At 47.5% G+C, this 13717-nt stretch overlaps 1 protein-coding gene across 2 annotated transcripts in view; it reads right to left on the reverse strand.

Annotated features, from left to right (window-relative positions):
• Positions 1-544: 544 nt before the first annotated feature.
• Positions 545-13717, reverse strand: part of PTGFRN (prostaglandin F2 receptor inhibitor) — a 70629-nt gene continuing 57456 nt past the window's right edge. For both annotated transcript variants that reach the window (XM_081024717.1, XM_081024718.1), the window contains exons 7-9: positions 8845-8952; positions 5501-5806; positions 545-4023 (exon numbers count right to left, since the gene is read on the reverse strand). In XM_081024717.1, coding sequence (XP_080880843.1) covers positions 3857-4023; positions 5501-5806; positions 8845-8952 — 581 coding nt within the window. In that variant the 3' untranslated portion in view covers positions 545-3856. The remainder of the gene's footprint in view (positions 4024-5500; positions 5807-8844; positions 8953-13717) is intronic.

Consider the following 13717-nt stretch of genomic DNA (forward strand, 5'->3'; position numbering starts at 1 on the left):
CCCTGCCTAGGACACAAACGGGCCTATAGGACAGAACATGGTGGGAGGCCAGCCAAGGCCAAGTGGCTGCTCCAGGGGCCAGTGGGGAGTCGGGGTTCCCCGCGCTCCCTTCTGCCCAGGTCCCTGAACCCAGGGGCCTGACCTTCTGAACCGGTTTGGCTCCAGACTGGGTTATGAGTCAGAAAAACCACTCTGTTCCAGTCACAATATGGTCGCACAACTTTGGTGTTTGTTTCCTCATCCGCAGAGAGGAACAACATCTAACTTCTCTTTCCTGACAGGAGACCTCAAGGTCATGAGAATTCACCGAACACCAAGAGACCTTCCATGAGGTCTGGCCCTCACCTTTGCACTCGGTGGGAATCTCAGTATTGATCCCGTTAAATCCATTTCTTCTTTTATCGTTAGTGAACATCTACAATGCTTTCATAGGATTCAATGAGCTCAGAAGGTGCTAACGCCGCAACAAGAATGCAGCCACAATTCCTCATGCAGAGGAGATGAAAGGATAACAGAGGCCCAGACCAAGTTCCTCACACAACTTCAATTTAAATTAAACTTCCTTTAATGAAATAAAAAACAAATGGTGCATTGCATAATATTTGTGGTCACAGTATAAAACAATACAATTAGTTCATATAACATTGGATATGGACAAAAATACACGAGACCCTTTCTTTGTCTACATAAAATTCGGCAGATCCTTATGTGCCACGCTAAAAAAAAGAAAGAAAATCAACTTTTTTCTCCTAGTGATCTGCACACAATAGTTATCACTGAGAATTTGGTCAAACAGTGGAGGAGAACGTACCCAAACCCCAGTTCCCTTCTTCCTCTGTTGTCATCGGTGAAGCTAAAAAAAAGTTTTCTGAAAGTAGCAAGTTGTGTAGTATTGCTTATTATTATTCTTGCCAAAATGGCTCAGTCTTTGGCTCACAGATGTCAGTGACAAAATCATGGCTGCAGGCAGCCTGCAAAGCAAGAAGCAAGAGCCACCAGGGAAAACAGGTAAGGGTCTGGGTAGAAGGGGCTTCCTTCACCAGGACCTTAGGGGAAGCCATGTGGACAGGAGGGGAGAAAAAGACACAAATAAATAAATTTCTAAATTAAGATTGAAATCCAGTTGGTGAGTCAGAGTTCCACTGTCCCATGAAAAATCTGAAGAGCTGTTAAAAAGTCAGAGTTTGCATTTTTCCTTTCTTTTTAGGTGTAAAGTGTATGTAAACATTATAAAGTAAACAATTTAAAAGTGATTTTGAGGCTCCTATCTGAACATAGCGTAGGCTCTTTTTGGGGAGACTTTTAGGATTAGGGAAAAACCCAAACATCTTATAAAGTTTCTTTTTGTTAAGAAGTGCAATTTCATCCATGAATCGTGGCTACGTCCTGCTTCCATCCACCCCGGTACTTCTGGCAGGAAGCTCTTCCAGAAGAGCACTTTGTGAGGGCCCCATTAGGTACAAGGGAGTGCATCTCACACTTCTAAAAGGACACACATTCCAGGCAAGCTAACGTCCCTTCGTCCCTGGAAGGAACGGGGAGCCTTGGCACAACACCCTGGAAATTCTTACCCCTTTGGACCAGCCCCCAGGCGACTTGCGGTTTGGCCCGCCCAATGGCCAGGGGGTGGTGTTGGGGTCAATGCCTCAGCAACCCCAGCCCTGAACTTCAACAGCAATTTGAAAGGAAAAGGTGGGCACACATCACCTTTACTACTACAGTGTCTGGTGTAACCCATCCATGGTTTCACAGACACCTGGGACCACCTGGTCACGCCCCAAACTAAGTACCTGTTCCTCCTACCAAGAAGGGCCCGCTTTACAACAATCCTGAATCTTCTTTTCTTAAGTGTGATAACTGCCAGGGCTCGAGGGCACCGGCTGCTATTAACACAGCACCTGCTGACATGCGTCCTCTCTAACTCTGGTTTGTACAATCAATCACCTGTGACCACCGCCTCTGAAACAGCACCGTTCGGAAACGAGACGTAGAAAACACCCAACTTGAGAGCTCTCGAGGCCTTCTCTTCCTCTAGTCACTCACGCTCTGCTGGGGCATACCTGCTTCCCGTCTTCCCACCACAGACATCAGGCCTGGCATGCGTCTGTCACATGAGAGGTCCCCTCAGTGGGCAAGACAAAAAAGATAAAACTGAATGGAAATCTGCCTCCGGGGGGTGACTCGGTGACAAGTGCAGAACGAATCGTGGGCAGCAGAAGTGGACAGGAAGATGGTGAGCCGGGAGGGGCACGGCTCGTCCGGCCCATTGTTAGAAACAGCCGCACATGAATGGCCATCATTTTGTATTACTTTATTGCTCAAAGCACACGCATCTTTTTTTTTCCCCCTTCGGAAGACAGAGCAGTGTCAGATCCGTCAGAGCCAGGACAGCAACAGAGAGGGATGCAATGTGGGGCATGAGTCCCAGCAAGCCTCAGAACACCCCACCGGGTTGCTTCCGGAAGGCCAGCACTGTGCCAGGGGCGAGACATTTCAGGATCTCTTTGGGTCCATTGTCCCACTCCTGGTACAAGCATTGGAGCAAAACGGATTGCTCTCAGATCTACTCTGCAGGCTGTTCACATGGTAATAAATGGTGGGGTTTCCTTCTGCTCCTAATAGGAAAGCAAACGTACCACAAAGTATACCCTTTCTCACCAACCCCCTGCAGGGGAGCTTACAAAGACCTGGAGGACTGAAAAGGTCAGAGAAAATGCATGGCTCTTCTAGGCAATTTCTGATTCCGTGAAGTCAGTCAGTCTTGCAAGCAGCAATTCCCCTTCAGGTTAAGGAGATCAAGCAGCCTGTGAAGGACATGGGGTATCTGTGGGTTCCCCTGGCAGTCCCTTGGTGGCCAAGACGTTTGCCACCTGCGAAGGGCGGTAGGGGGCAACGGAGGTGGCTTCTTCCACCTGACATGCCCCTGGCATCACTGACCGTCCCGGCACGAGCTGCAGAAACCTACTCCCACAATCCGTCTTCTGCTCTCCACGGGGCCCCTTGAGGCACAATGGCCTCAGCACTGGGGGAGTGTCTGCTCCTCCCTTTGTCCCCAGCCTCCTCTTCCATGCAGACCGTCTCTGGACTACCGTGGACAGAGGTGGCTGTGTCTTTTTCTTCATAATTCATTCTTAAGGCTAAGGTGGCAAGATAAGGTGCTCGGTGGAGAGCCAAATTCTAGATTCCAGGGGCCGCCATTTCAGCACTCTCACATAAAGCAAAGAAATGGAAAGGGGGCAGAGAAGCAAAAACTGAAAATACGCATTTGGGCTCAATAACAAGTTACATACTGCAAGTTTAGATTTCAACTGTAGTCTACACCCCTGAAAATAGGGGGTGGGGCAGGGTAGTAAGAGCCACAAATTAGCCTTCGCCACAGGGCTATGTTGTCATTGCTGGGCTGGAGGACAGAGTGGCACTGAGCGGGCCGGCCTCCAACCCAGAAGCCGGCCCTCGAGCAGGCAGTTACCATCTCGCCCAAGACAAAGAACTCCGAACGCCATCACCCCTTCCTCACCACAACCCCTCGAAACAAAAGCTATAAACACACACAAGTCAGACATCTATAAACCAGTAGGAGAAAAAAATTAGGCAGAGGTTAACCATTAAAAAAGCCGCCGTGGGAAAAACACACACTCGATGGTTCTCAGAAAAGTGCCGTGGGAAGAAAAGCCGTGTGCTGGTAAACATGTCTGCGCTCAGAACTTGACATGCAGAAGAGAGCGCCAAGTCCCACCTGAGATTAGAGAGGACTGGGTTTTAGTGGAACACGCTTCGCGTTAAAATATCACTGTCCTCGTCTCGCCCCAAACGCTCCTGGATCGTCCCCCCGTCACTGCCCGTCCCGGGCACCGGCCTAGTCCATCTCCATGGACATGAGCCGGCGGCGCTCACGCCTCGTCTCCTGGACCTCCTTCTTACAACACCAGTGGGAGCTGCAGTACCCGATGAGGCAGGAGAGAAGCCCGATGACGGTGGACAGGCCGACGCCGATCAGCAGCGGGTACTTGAAGGCGTTCAGCACTGGTAGGGGGAGGGGGAGAGCAAAGAGAAGCCGGTGAGTGATGGCAGGGAGGCAGCCCCGGGGAAGTCCACCGCCTCGCCTCCCCACCGGGGTGAGCCCCCTCCCCCAAAACGCAGATCTCATTCATCCTGCACCCAGCACTGCGCTGGAGACAGGAGCAGCTCAGTCTTCTCTGTCCAAAAAAATGAGCAAATGCCTCCTCACCCAGTTCTTGGGGGAAGGGGAGGGATGCAGAAAAAAGATTGTATCCGACATCTTTGAATGTCAATTTGCGTTTTAGGGTTTTGGCAGGAGACTGGCTTTTAAAAGTCAGTATAAGGGCACCACACACTCTGCAGCAGATGCCTCCTTAAAAAAAAAACCTGTACGCAAATCAATTCTATGCATCAAGTAACTGAAGTGTACTCGGGGAGTTATTTTAAGTAACACTATAGTAAATTATCTAGCAAAGTGAATAATCACTCCCTCACTTGTTTGGTAAATCTGGGTCTTCATATGGAGTCACCGCAAACAAGGGACTTCTAAGATGGAAATACGGTGCAAGTGACTGAGTGTGAGGGACACACTGTTTAGATCCCACACCCCAAATCCATATCACCTCCTCCCAGAAGGACCATCACTCCTTGGGAGGTGCCTGACATTTAATATGGCCGAATTTTCACACCCGCCCTAGGAAAGGCTAGCATCCCATTTTACAAGAGAAGAAAGAAAGGATCAGAAAGGCTAAGTCATCTGTGGAAGAGCTGGGGTTTCCGTTCCAGTCTCACCCCCAAACTGACATCTCATCGGGGAAACACATTCAAAGGCTCCTACTCATCCCCGGAGGCACCCAGACTTCTCTCCATGGAGTTTTTTCAAGTAATGTTTACTCTGAAGCTTTGTGCAGAGAAGACGTTTCTCGTTACCCAAGGAACAAATACCCCCACTTGGGATGCTCAGGTAACAGGGGGTGGGAAGAGGGCCCTCTAACACCAAGGCCGGCAGTTCCCCTTCCCATCTGGGGGTTCCGTGAAGACCCCCTCCACACTAGTGACAGCCGGAGTGACTCCCATTCTAAGAAGCAAAACCAACATTTAGGCAAGAGTGGCAGGAACCCATTCACGGCCTTGCCTGGAGATCTGAACCTGCTCTCTCAACTGTTCTCTGCCTCTGCCTGGCAGAATCTGTGCCAACCCCAGGACACACTGCAGCGGGTTGGTATAGAATGTATAGAAAGCATCAAAAATCTTTCCAGCACGTCTTAGAAATCCTTTCTCAGTGGTGCCTCCAGTACATGCCACCAAAGCTGGGAAAACAGCACGGGCTGCGTCTGCTCAGATGTCCGATACAGGCTCCAGCCAGGTCTGGAGAGAAAGCAGGCTGTGCTGGTTGTGTGGCACGTACCTCATACGGGGGAAACCTGCATCCTGCCAGCCGCAGCACAGCAGAGAAGACACTGCCCACACCCCGACAGATTTATTTGTGTGTCATTCTTACCATCCATCTTCACAGTTATAAAGATGGGCTTGGAGTAGATCTCTGCCTCCTTCTGCCAGGAACCTGTTGGTGACTTCACCCAGGGAGTTACGGAACAGTAGTAGTTGCCAAAGTCCTGGTCCTCAGAGCCATGCACTTGCAGCAAGAATTCCAGCACGCTCACACGCTCCAGGCTGAGGTCGCTCTTCCAATCCCTCTGGGCCGTGGTCACGATCCCCTTCCGATCCAGGGAAGACAGGAGGACGGGCGCCTTGTCCAGGCCAAAGGAGTGCACGGCAAACCAGGACACATCAAAGGCCATGTCATCTATGGATCACCAAGCCAAAACGCTGGGGTCAGTGCCATGGGCAGAAATACCATGGACGGCTCACACGCATGTCACCCACTATGGGCCTGCACCACTCCACCTACCCGGGAGGGACCAAATACCAGGAGAGAGCAGAGCGGGCGGCTTAACCCACGGAGTCTGGCTCCAGAGTCCACCCTCTTAACCACGCCACCCAGCCTAACGAGCACAGGAAGAAGTGTCGGACCCTGAACTATCTCTCAGGGAGGACACAAGAGGTAAATAAAGCTGGACTGTGGTGACATCACACGCGCTGCCTCCGAAGAAAGCAGGGTCCTTGGACATGACATGAAAGTCGTTACGGAACAAAAGGTACATCAAGTGACTCGTACAAAATGTAGAGTTGTAAACAGTTTAGATTTTATGGTTTGCTGAGGTTCCCTCCCCACCCCGCAGAAGCGCTTAAGTTCAGAACAACGGGGAAAAAAATGTCAAGCTGAGAAAACTGAACATAGTTTACCAGTCCCAGGGAGTAATGCTGCTGAACCGTAAAGTACTCTGCAAAATTAAGGTTCTAACAGCCTCAAATAAATTAATATGGGCATAAGACAGAGAAGACTTTGGCACAAGTGGTAATTCTCACAGAATGTGAAAATGGAGTGTACATCACGAGCCCCTGACCACTTCTTTGAACGGTTACCAACTGATATTAGCTGTGTCAGGTCTGAGATCCATCCAGCAGGCAAGAAAGGACTGCACGGCCACAGTTTTATCTTACATTCGCTGGACAGGCTTTCGACATAAATGTTAAATGACACAATTTTTGTTAGACCAACTAATGCTTACTCATTTAGCAAAACTACACTGCTAACAATCTCAAAACGCACATCATAAGGCAAATAAATCATAGTCAGATGCTTGCAAGAATTTCTACAGAATTATCCACATGACGATTCCTTTTCCCCTCGCTCTAAAAATATCAGGGGCTACGGCAAATCTCAGCTCTACCTGCAGGGTGACAGCTCTCTACTCTGATGCTCAAAATACCTTCCGTTTCGTCGCATTGACGCACTGTGGTACTTGAGCATAAAACTGGATTGTTCCCAGTGCATAGGTCATGTCTTGCCAGGAAGAACAATTCCCAGGGGGCAGAGGGAGTGCTTTCAACGTCGTCACACCTTCGTGGTGCCCAAGTAGAACAGGCACCCAAATACCACTGTCATGTACAAAAACTCTAGCTCAGTGCTGCTGTCACTGGGGTCACAGCAGGTGCTGGGAGGTGACTGAAGGCAAAAAGTCACACCATGTCCTTGTTACTCGTACCCAGACTCTAACCCCAGTCCTCACAGGGTGGTGGCCAGGCTGCAGGGCCAGGCTACGTGGGCTAGACTTCCAGCACCAGCACTTGTTAGCCATGTGACCTGGGTGAGTCACTTAAATTCACCGTGACTTAGTTTCCTCATTTGTAAGATGGAAATAACGACACCACCAAGGTTAAGTTAGCTATCTTTCTCGAATGCTTAGAACAGCATCCGGAATGTAGTAAGTGCTCAATAAAAGCTGGTTGCCATGGACAACGTCCTCCTCTTCACAGCTCAACATACAACTTCCTACAAATAGGTGCTGCTAAAAGGAGGGGCATTACCGCCGGTAGCAGGGGCTCTCGGTGCCCTGTCATGACCCGCTGGTGCACTGAGCCCCCAACCATTCTCACCCCTGGCTGTCCTCCAGGGGACTGGCCTTTGCTGACAGAAGCCACCTCCTGGCAGTGAAGAAACACCCTTGCTCCCCAGTCATTCAGCCTGTGGACAATGACTGGGGGGACATAAAAGCCTTACCTGAAGGAAGCCATATTCCGTGGTACGACCCACACTCCAGAGCTCCCCATGGGGAGTTAGACTTGTTTTGAATTCACATCTTTGCCTGGTTTCTTTCCCTGCTCTATCTCGATTCCCCTGCGCCCTCACTGTTTTCCCCTGAGAGCACATCTTCAATGAATCACTCACACGCTGGTCTCAGGCTTTGCTTCTGGAGAACCTGACCTAAGATGGCACCTGGAAATGGCCACCGTCTGCCCCCACCCCTCCGCCCACCTTGGCCCTTGGCCCACTTACACACCGTGTCCCTTCCAGAAGAGAATTCCTGCACAGCCCATAGGGTGCATGAGGAAAAACTAAACTACAACTTGTGTTTAATTATTCAGAATCTTCCCCCCACACAGCCCAAGAGTGCAAAGTTCTGGAAAAAGTGTGATCTGTAAGATTAACAGCTACCTATAGCTTTGGCAATTACTCTGGAGGAAAAGGTTTTGCTATTAAGGGTATCACTGGTGACCCACGATTTATTGAGAAAGAGCATTTAAATGGTTTATTTTTTGTATGTATCACAAATGAGCTTGAGGGGTAAAAACGGTATTATATTATTCCAGCTTTTATAAAGATGTCCCTCCCCTTTGTGGCAGTCTCCTACTTTTACCTTCATTTTCATTTCCGAATCCTACTCTGTACCCTCAGTCCTCTGGACCTCAGGCATAGCAGTGACGGGCCACACAGCGACATTTTGGTCAACGACAGACCACATTTACGATGCTGGTCCCATAAGATTATAATGGAACTGAAAACTCCTCGCACCTAGTGACGGCGTAGCACGATTCATTCCTCACATGTGTGTGGTGACGCTGGTGTAAACGAGCCAACTGTGCTGCCAATCGTGTAAAAGTGTAGCACAGACAATTCCAGTGGTAGGCTGTACCACCTAGGGTTGTGTAAGTGCCCTCTGCCTGCGGGTTTCAAACCAGCTTCAGTCAGCCCTGGAAGTAGCCCACTGATTGTCTTGACAACACAGATTAAAGGTCTGGATGCGTTTCCAAATCATCTGACAGATGCGTCCATTCAATAGGATTTATTAAACACCTACTGAGAACAAAGTCCTGGCTGAGCAGTTTGGGGATAAACAGACAATCCAATCCCCGACCTCCACTTCGGTGTAATAGACGGGATGATGTAAGAAACGTTTACAAAAAGCCATGGAGGGAAGGGGAAAGTGTAGAGAGAGGTACCTGGGTCCAGTGCTGCTCCTTCAACAGTGACGATACAAAACAATTTGATCAGATCTCCCCGGATGACTGATGGCGTATCCGAATACACGGAGGCGTTAAATATAGGACCTGCAAGAAAGTGATGCCACCTTATTAATCTCTTTCCCACTTTTGCTTAAATTCCGTTCTTGGTGCTCGAATGGCCATCTAAATGGGGCTCCCCTTTCCTTGGAACGGGCTAGAGACTCACAAAATAGGTGTGCCAAGGTTGCTTTTCTTTTATTGAGAGAGAAACGCGAGCCAAGGCACATCCAAATAAGCTTCATCTGAAGATTATAACCAAAACAGAACTCTTCAAAAGAATTACTTTGCTTATGGCTTTTCTTTTTACCTCTTCTCTGATGACAACCATAGTCTCATTTGCAGGCCACCCCGACCTCCCACCCAGGTACAGCCTGGGTTGTTCCTGGTTCTGCATGGTTTATTTCCAAGCCAGGTGGCTTGGAGATCAGAGGGATCAGGGCTGAATCAGGGACGCTCTGGGTCTTGGTGGAGTAGTAGCCGCATTGTGCTGGGTGCTGGGGAAAGCACCTGCTGTTAAGAGGCAGAAATCCAGGAAGGAAACAGACATACCAACAGTGACAACATTTCCATCAACTGTCATGGGACCACTGCAGGCACAGCTTTAATCTACCGGGGACATTGAGGTGGCACGGATACTCCTTTAAAACTGCCTCACAGTACCATCTCTCACTGCCAGGCAGAAGTGCCCCCTCTAAGTTTCTGAGTTGTAAGGTAATGAGCCTACATATGAGCAACAAAATATGAAGTGCACAGACTGAACTCACAAAGAGAATTATCTGGGGCGCCTTCCGTCTTCTTGGGCAGAGAGAGGGGCCAGATAGTGCATTTGTTTTTTAACCCCTTTAGAGCTCACTTTTAGGTGACAGCACAACATGATCCAAAAGAACGCAACATTTACCTGGTCTGCATTCCTAATATCTAGGAACAGGCAAACCCTAAAGAAGTTTCCAAGATACTAACGCCAGGGGATTTTCCTTGGGTTTCCTGGGAAGCAAAGATAGATGGCCCCGAACATTGATTCTGAAACTCGTTAGAAGCTAAGAATACAAGTGTTATCGCTCCTTTTTAATCAGGTTACCAGAAAGAAAGAAAAAGTACTTTTTTAAAAATAAAAAGTATCTAAAAGAAATGACCACGAGAAAGAGAGTAAAAGATCATGGAACCAATGAGACAAAGAATCAAAAAGGCTGCATTTTCACTTCAGCATCAGTAGCAAGATGAGTTCATCAGATTGCTTTCCTAATACCAAGTACATGAGTAACTGTGTTCTGCTGGGAGGAAGGTGAAAGGCAGTTGGAGCATGTGGAACATAGAGAGGTTAGGCCGCCCTGGGCGGGGTCTGCAGAGAGTTCAGATTAGCCAGAGAGTAGCAGGCGGGGACTTAACTCTAGGGAATCGAGAACATAACAGAATGGCCAAAAAAAAAAAAAAAGGGGGGGGGAATTTCCCCATCCAGAAATGGGGAAAGCAAAGAGGACAAGGCAACGTTACCTACTGCTGGACGTCATGCCCTCCAATTCACTCGGCTCTCCGCCATCGTTCCCTCAGGTTCTTACCACCCTGGATTTGTTCTGCTTATAGCAGGGAGGTGGCAAAGGATTGACCCAGGTGCTCTGAGCTGGCTTGGTGGCAATGACTGGGGGGACAACTTCATGCCATATATGCCCATCTGTGGGTACTGGTTGGTAGCACCCATGGTGAGCAATGGGACCACTTATTGTTTTCTCTGACTAGAAATTTCATGGCTATAAAATAGAGCTACATTAAGGGGTTTTCTAAAAGTGTCCGGGGGCCGGCCCGGTGGCTCAGGTGGTTGGAGAGCCGTGCTCCTAACACGGAGGTTGCCTGGTCAATTCCCACATGGGCCAGTGAGCTGCGCCCTCTGCAGTTAAGATTGTGAACAATGGCTTTCCCTGGAGCTGGGCTGCCGAGAGCAGCCACGGAGGTCGCCACGGGCTACTGTGGGCTGCCTGTTGTGGGCTGCCAACTGCTGCCATGAGCAGCTGGTGGCCAGTGTAAGTGGCCGGAGAGCTGCCGTGAGCTGACCCTCAACCGACTGCCTCAGCCAGGGGGAGCGCAAGACTCATAATACCAGCATGGGCCAGGGAACTGTGTCCTACAAACTAGACTGAGAAATAACGGCTTGAACCCGAGTGGGGCGGGGGGCAGGGTGGAAGAAGGGGGGAAAAAAATATGTCCAGGCCCCTTCTGAGAGAATATAAAATGGTAAAACATAAAGAGATCCTCATAATGGATTTAGGTTTTCATTTACTTAATTTAAACCAGCAAATAGAGACTTAACGTAATTTGGACCAATTTTACTTCCTTTCCTTTATATTTCCAAAGAAAACCCCAGATGCTTTCTAGGTCACAAGGTACCGTTCTCATTTCCCTAGTGGCCGTGGCTGCGGGAACAACAGAGCGTTTGTGCTACGGCTCACCAAGCAGACGTGGACCCGGGGAAAGGCCTCTGTTATGAACTCTTCACAGCGTGGATTTCCTTCTCATGAAATCAACAACTCACTCACTATTAACGTGGGTCCTTATCCCGTGCTTAGAAATATTTCTATTACGGTCCATTTCTGTGGTAATGCTGTTTTTGTGAGGGCATCTGTCTGGTTAACTGCAGAGGTGACAGACTGCGGCCCAGAGCCTGTACATGGACGACCAGAGTCACTAGATGTCTCCCGATTCCTAGTCTGCAGAGAGGACATGACCACTTAGCTCCGATCGACCACTTAGCTTTGATCTACATACACCGACACAAGCCAGGTTCCAACTCCAGCCCCTAAACAAAGGCTGCTAATAGCAGTAGTTTTGTGAAAGGGAAAATTACAGACCATCTGCATGTCCATCAAGAGGGTGACGGTTAACCAAATTCTAGTAGGTATAGTCGTTAAAGTTGGTATTTCCCCAGAATATGTTAAAACCTGGAAAAGGCTTATCTTATCACATTAAAGGGGAGAGTGGGGGGAGCAGGTCATAAAATTGTGTGTACAGCTCGACCTCAAACTCGCGAAGACAACATACAAGAGAAAAATCCTAGGAAGACAAACACCACAAGTGAACAGATTAGAGGTGATTCTCTTGTCCTTCTTTCTACCTTACCGTATTTTTTAACATTTTCTCTATTAAAGAGAAAAAGAAAACCTTTCTTATTCTTCTTTTAAAAGACCACAATCTTTAACATCATCACATGTAGACGCTATTTTTTTCCCCTCGATGGTGAAAGTCATGACTCAGTAGAGAACCCCATGGGAAATGGTCCTCATACCAAGAGGCAAGTGTCCTGGAACCAGGGAAGAGAAAGGTGGACGCCAAAAAGGGCCTCTTTGCTCGACGTGCCTGACAGTGCGCTGTGAAGCCATGGCTCTCCCATATCAAGTCAATATTTGCTGGGATCTATTCAGGCCTATGGCATTTGCTGGGTGCTGGATTTGATGGCAGCTTCTCTGAAACTGTGAACTGACCATCACAACTCCAGGGATTAAATAACATAAAAGCCTTAGACAGTCCAGTCAACCTGGAAGCTATGGTAGTTTTTTTCTGTTATGCTGAGACTTAAAGAATTGAGAAATAAATTCAATCTCCGTGCCTCACCCAGACACACAAAGGATTTTATGTCTCCCCTCTTCCTCGTAACAGTTTTAAAGAAACAACAAATAGGAAATGTAAAACAACATGGAATAAACTCCAGATAGTAAAACAGATATTTAAAGGGAAAAAAACACATAACTATTCAAATCTTAACAGACACAGAAAAAGCATTTCAAAACACTCAATACCTCTTCATGATAAAACCACTCAACAAACAAGGAATGCAAGGACACTTCCTCAACTCAGTAAGTGGTCTCTATGAAAAACCTATGGCTACCATGATTCTTAATGGTGAAAGACCAAACACTTCCCCACTACGGTCAGGAACAAGACAATGGTGGCCACTTGTGCTACTACTATTCAACATTGTTCCGGGGGTTCTAGCCAGGACAATTAGACAAGAAAAAGAAATAGAAGGTATTCAGTTTGAAAAGGAAGAAATAAAACTATCTTTGCTTGTAGGTGGCATAATCTTATATTTTAAAAATTCTAAGGAATCAACCAAAGAATTATTAGAACTAAAAAATTCAGATAGATTGCTTGATACAAAATCAATATACAAAAATCAGTTGTGTTTCTACACACTTGCAACGAACAAACTGAAAAGGAAATTAAGAAAGCAATTGCACTTACAACAGCATCAAAAAGAATAAAATATTTAGGATTAATTTAATGAAAGAAGTGAGAAAAATGTACACCGAAAACTACAAAGTACCACTGACAAAAATTAAAGACCCAAATAAATGAAAAGACATCCCATGTTCATAGATTGGAAGACAATACTGTTAAATGGTAACACTCTCCAAATTGATCTACGGATTCAACATCACCCCTTATCAAAGTCCTAGCTGTCTTTTTGGCAAAATTGATGGGCTGATCCCAAAATTCATATGGAAATGCAAGGGACCCAGAATAGCTAAAACAGTCTTGAAAAAGAACAGAGTTGGAAGGCTCACACTTCTTCACTTCAAAAATTACTACAAAGCTACAGTAATCAAACAACGAGGTACTGGTATAGGAACAGACATAAATCACTGAGATAGAAGAGGGAGTCCAGAAACAAACCCTGACGTTTATGGTTAAATAACTTTTGACAAGTGTGCCAAGACAAGTCAATGAGAGAAAGAACAGACTTTTCACCAAATGGTGCTAGGACATGCAAAAGAATACAACTGAATCCCTTCCTCATACCACTCAAAACTTAACTCAAAAT

The sequence above is a fragment of the Rhinolophus hipposideros genome, assembly GCF_964194185.1.
Source record: "Rhinolophus hipposideros genome assembly, chromosome: 19".
Lineage (NCBI taxonomy): Eukaryota > Metazoa > Chordata > Mammalia > Chiroptera > Rhinolophidae > Rhinolophus > Rhinolophus hipposideros.